Below are 6,000 nucleotides of genomic sequence, written 5' to 3'. Positions count from 1 at the left end.
AACACACAAGACATAGATCTTCCTGTCACCTTGTCTTGCTTTACAGGAATAGAGCAACCTAATCCTGTGTGTGAAAAGGTACTTTTTAAGATTAGGAAGGTTGCAATACTGAAGTATTCTATGAAATAATGAAAATTACTGTGCTATCTGAACTACTTCTTGCTCTTACCATAGCTACAAAGCTGAGGTTGAAGCATTTAGCTCATCATGATTTAAGACAAGTACAAAATAACCTAATTACTGTAGTAGTTTTAAATATATATCAGACATAAGCTTTTTGTTTAAAACCACCCACAGTATCTTGGTTGGTTGTTTTGTTCGCTATAAAAGTATGTGACAGCACAACTTACTGTTATTTTTGGACACTACCGAAATATGAAAAGAACAAAAAGCCAACTTTTGCTATTAATTGGAAATAATACACTTAATTTTAAGAAGGAAGGAATAATACAAAACATACGTGGCTCTTCATCTCTGCTTGTCTGATCTTTCCTGGGTTTTAAATAAATCAAACCCTCTTGTGATTTCCACTTGTAATGTTAGATCTTTAAATGCCTGGCTTGCACTCTGGCTCTGATGGCTGCCAACTTGGAGCCAAACTACTTTCTACCAGACCTCCATATAAGTTGCTAGAAAAATTAGTTCTGTCTCATTTTTAACAGGCCTGGTTTGTAATGTGTTATTTTACTTCATTGCCATCACTTTTGCTGGTTCCATGACATTTAGTGAAAGGGAAAAATAATAATATTTTAAAAGTTCAGAGGTTAGAACTTCTAGATCCTATTTTCATGTTTAAAAGGACAAACTGGTCAAAAACATCCTTTGTTTTGTTTATAGAAAGGGCAATGAAACGCAAGGAATTCTAAATGAGGCACGACCCCTTCTTACCACGCTGCCAAGATACGATTCTGCTGAAAACAGTGAAAGAAATCACTTCAGATTTGGCTAGCATTGCTCTGGAATCCTGGCTATTAGATGATGGGATTTGAGCTATTAGCAATTAGTAATTAATAACTTGATTTTTAAAAAGGAAAAAATCCATTTTAAATTCATTAAAAATAGAGTCTACACCTAATAGTTTTATAAACAGACCAAATATTATCCATTGAAGATGCATGCTGGGACAGATCCTGCAGTTCTTCCCAGCCAAGATGTCACCCTGGGATTTAGCAGCTTGAGCACAACAACAAAAGAATGTCTGATTAGGTAAAATTATCACACATTAAGCATTTACATGCTACCCAATACACGTTATCACACAGCAAAAGAACTGCTTTCAACCAGTAGTTAAAGTCACTGTCAAGTCTGCCTTCATATTTTTGTGCATTTTGTCTTCCTGTGACTTTCAAATACAGGCGAGGCTTCTTAACAGGAAGAGAGAAGGAGCCAGCACATGTACACGTGAAGAAAAGACTTAGACCATCTAATTTCGTTAAGAAATCATCCCTGTTGGTGACTTTTTAATTGTAAAACCATTTTTGTAAATCAGTCCTCCAGCAAAGTTACTGTAAAGGACAGAGGAAGGGGCACAGAAGTGCTGTTGGAGAGTTTTGTACCTGTGCATCGTTCAGCCTATCCGGGCATTCCAGAGGAGCAGAGATTCACCAGTGCCACACATTGTTGTCCAGTAAAGTTATAAAAGCATGGAGCTCAGAAGAAAAGCACTGATTCAAATGAGTCTACCCAACTACTGCCAGGAAGTCAAACACGGCAGGCTGTGCCGACTGCTAGTGCACAAGCAAGGAGCGCTCCTTTGTAAAAGGACGCACATCAAATGAATAAAAACACAAGTATTTGATAGGAGTTGGCAGAGTTAGATGATCCAAGAGAATGCAGTCAGTTGCCTTTTATGTCTCACCAAGTTGGCTTTTCCATACAAATTATTAAATGAAGTTATGGGAGACTGACTGGGAAGCTGGTATTAAAAAAGAATTTGTAAGCACCCTGACACAGAATGAAACTGTGTGGTTCCTACAGCTATAAAAGGGTATTTTAACAAAGTATCTACAACAATTAGTCCTACCAAAGCTGTATTTCTGAAAACAAAAAAACTCAAACCAAACAGTTAAACACAATCATGAGCTTACCCCACTTCCCCATTGGCAAGGTGTAATATTTTAAGTGCACCATTAGTACCTCCTGTTACTGGCCACTGTCAGAGACCAAGCACCATGCGGGGTGGATCCCTTCACTTAAGTATCTCTTCTGACCTTGTGCTTTCATTCTCACTTACCCAATTTTCCACAGACTTTACACCTAAACATAAATACTTGCCCTTCCATCACCACTAAGGTTAGAGTATCTCTAAACCTCATTCTATCCAAGCTACTGTCCCTAGTGCATTTCATATGGCTACAATATATATAGGCCACACGATCTATCACATTGGGAAAGGATCGGTATTAATACATGGTATGTCTAATATTTTCTTAGGTAGCAACAATTCATTCTCCTGTTTGATGCAGGACACTTCCATTGGTGAAATAGTCTGTTTCCCAAAGCATCTTTCTTTACTCTCATTCTTTATAAATTCATGTCTCACCGAGTATCACTGTGCTGCTCTCCACTGTACATCCATGTTCAAAAGCTTCCTGCTACTTACAGTGGACAAGCTTTCCTTGTTCTCCATCACAGCTGGTCAGTTCAAGCTACAAACCGTGGTTTTGCTGGGTCCTGCCACATTGCTGGAAAGGCTAAGAAGCTGGATCAAATAGATGCACAAGACTCTAGTATCCCCTCGACTTTTTCCATTATCTGCGTGAAAATCAACCTGAAGATGTTCAAGTATCTATGAAGAACAATTACATTTAAAATGTTTGAGGTCAGCAAATATTCCTCAGGGACATCACTGCAAAGCAGTCTTGCAAAAACCATCTCCTCCTGTGTTGGTAGATTGTGTCCCTGGATTACTGGGTCCATTTGGCCATTAGATGTACAGCCTCTCGTGCCAAATCTGCTTGTGTAATCCCTTTTACTTATTTACTTCATATAAACACTACTTTTGATTATCTGTAGTATCTAACCTCTAGTTTAACAGAATCCTTGGATTAAATTAATAGAGTGTCTTAGAAATTAAACAACCTGTTTAGAATTACGAATTACCTTTCAGCTCCTTGTTTCTAAACTTTTCTTTTCCTTTGGATAAATGTTGTATTTACATTACAGCTGATACAGCAAACAGTTCAAAAAAACCCCAAACCAAACCTGAAGACAAATCAGTCCCCTCACTCTAAGGAAGAAAGCTAATTTTCTAACTACTGCATTTTCCCCACACCAGCAATACCTTCACCAATACCAACAGATACCTGATCTTCATCAGATACTGACACCAGCAGTAACGGCCAAACAACAGGGGTTTGCAAATTGTATAGTCTAGACCTGCCTTTGACTTCTTTATTTAACACTTGCAATGCTGGAAGACTGTATAAGTGTAATTGCATTAATGGGAATGCAATATCAATGGCAAAACAGTTAACTTTGACTTAATTTCATTTAGGCACAGAAGAAGAAAACACAACTAACCACAACCAAGTGTCCACAATTGCTTCAGGCCAATTTAAACCATTTATTTCCAATATATATTCATGAAATACTTCTAATTGGCAACATTTCCGTTAATTAGTTATTATCCAGGTTAATTATCCAGGAAGTCTTCAAGTATTTAAAGAAGAAACTAGTGAAGCACATACGTAATCTTTTAAAAACATATAAAAAACTGTATGCAAAATTTCTTTAATTTGTACTTATATTACTACCTTCTTTATCAACAGAGATATGTTTTACATACTTCTGTGGAATTAAAATCATTAACAGCACTTCGTCTCAGCAATAAACCTCTGCAGAAGTGTTTTTCTTATAAGTACAACCATAATTCTGACTACTTTTTGTGGCCACCTGCAGCATTTCTATTTTCTTTAGAGACAGCATGATACAAAACAAACCACCCCAAACCCATCAATTCCGTACTTACATGTTTTCAATGTGTAGGTTTTTATTAATAGTACAAACCAGTGTTTGTGATGGCAGAAGTGTGTTTACTCCTCCAGTTACTTCAAAACTCACCATTGTAATTATGTGGGTTTGAGGGAAATGTTAGGTGGGCAGGAATCAGAGCAGGCTGTACTAACAGCTAGAAGAACTGAGACTGAAGTCAAGTCTGAGTAAAATCAAAGTTCAGTTATTTCAATTTCTGCTTTTTCCTTGCCTGAAACTCTTGGGTTTTATTTTTAACAGATTTTATCAGCATTGATAGGGCAGGATCTATGGCTTTCTTGGCAACCTCTCCTTTCTTTGCCATCTTGTTCTCCTGCTCCTTGCTTGCCTCCTTAACATCTTGCTCCTTTTCTTCTCTTCGTCGAGCTTTCTCTTCCAAGATCTTTTCTACTGCTTTTGTCTTCTTGAAATTTGGATCCGAAGGATCCAGGTTAAACAGAGGAGAAGTAAACATGGCTTGGAATCTTGCATCAGCAACATTCACCTGAAGGCAGAAGAGGAGTATTTATTTTAGGTAACTTTTACTCACATTAGCAAAGCTTTTAAACACAATAAAATACAAGCTGCTTAAGCAGTCATAGCTCATGAGACTGTTCACCATTCCTGGAACTGCTCCAGTTACAAAATCCCAGCAAATGTGAAGTAGAGAGCCAAAAGGTACTACTGGTAAAACAGGCACATGAATGCTTGTGCAAATCCTGTATATGCCACTCTCAGCAGACCAAGGAAAGGTTTGCTGTTGAGAACTGACCAGGACTGCATTTGGAACAACCAGTTGCCATGCCAATGAAGAGGATAACTACTACTGCATCCAGGAAAGAGCGGCGGGTCCTAGTAGTAGGTGACTCTACTTTGAAAGGCACAGAGGCACCCATCTGTCAGCCTGACCCAATCTCAAAAGAGGTGTGGTGCCTATGAGGGGCTCAGATTGGAGATGTTTCTGAGAGGCTGCCTGGTCTAGTAAGTCCTGCTGACTCTTACATACTCCTAATGGTCCATACGGTTGCCAGTGATACTGACAGCAGTAGTAGGATGAAAGCAGCAGTGGATAACAATAAGAAGATGCGAATACATATTTTAGGCAACAAATTGTACAGGGCCTTGCATAAATAGTGTCTTGTTGTTTTGTACAGAGTTTGGGTCTGTTCCCTTCAACACTGTATCAAAGTATTTCTTGCATTTTGAAAACAGCCTGTAACTCTTTAAAGATGTAGATGTAGTTCTCCTCCTTCAGACAGAGTAAGGGAGGAGAAAGATATGAAACCACCAAATTTGTCCTGAAAATAATCAACAAAGGTTCTATCTGAGCCTCAACATCAAAGAGTACACCCTTACCTGGAAGTCATCTTCCACCAATTCTTTCTTTTTCATTAAAAGTTTCTTTTTCTTCTTGCTCAAATTCTGTTGTTCTACAATCTTTTTATAATTAAAATGTTTTCTGGCATCATCCTCATCATCCATCATAAGTAGGGCCATTTCAGCCTGGTGCAAAATAAAGTATACAAAGAAATTAAGTTTCCTATGAAAAACACAGCATCTTGTTAGTAAAGTCTGTATAAATCTCCGTACAAATAAATGAGTTGGAATAGGGTTGTCAGGGCAGTATTTTTTAATCCATAACAATATTCTTCTAACATTGAGGTGTAACAGAATCATAGAATAGTTAGGGTTGGAAAGGACCTTAAGATCATCCAGTTCCAACCCCCCTGCCATGAGCAGGGACACCTCACACTAAACCATGTCACCCAAGGCTCTGTCCAACCTGGCCTTGAACACTGCCAGGGATGGAGCATTCACAACTTCCCTGGGCAACCCATTCCAGTGCCTCACCACCCTCACAGTAAAGAATTTCTTCCTTATATCCAATCTAAACTTCCCCTGTTGAAGTTTGAACCCGTTACCCCTTGTCCTGTCACTACAGTCCCTGATGAAGAGTCCCTCCCCAGCATCCTTGTAGGCCCCCTTCAGATACTGGAAGGCTGCTCTGAGGTCTCCACGCAGCCTTCT

The 6,000-nt window shown here is 38.7% G+C and overlaps 1 protein-coding gene across 3 annotated transcripts in view; it reads right to left on the bottom strand.

Annotated features, from left to right (window-relative positions):
• Positions 1-3,988: 3,988 nt before the first annotated feature.
• Positions 3,989-6,000, bottom strand: part of ESF1 (ESF1 nucleolar pre-rRNA processing protein homolog) — a 29,787-nt gene continuing 27,775 nt past the window's right edge. For all 3 annotated transcript variants that reach the window (XM_080614607.1, XM_080614609.1, XM_080614608.1), the window contains 2 exons: positions 5,329-5,475; positions 3,989-4,477 (listed from right to left, as the gene is read on the bottom strand). In XM_080614607.1, the coding sequence (XP_080470733.1) occupies positions 4,178-4,477; positions 5,329-5,475 (447 nt within the window). In that variant the 3' untranslated portion in view covers positions 3,989-4,177. The remainder of the gene's footprint in view (positions 4,478-5,328; positions 5,476-6,000) is intronic.

The sequence above is a fragment of the Psittacula echo genome (assembly GCF_963264785.1).
Source record: "Psittacula echo genome assembly, chromosome: 4".
NCBI classification, from domain to species: domain Eukaryota; kingdom Metazoa; phylum Chordata; class Aves; order Psittaciformes; family Psittacidae; genus Psittacula; species Psittacula echo.
This window is presented reverse-complemented; position numbering and strand designations above follow the sequence as displayed.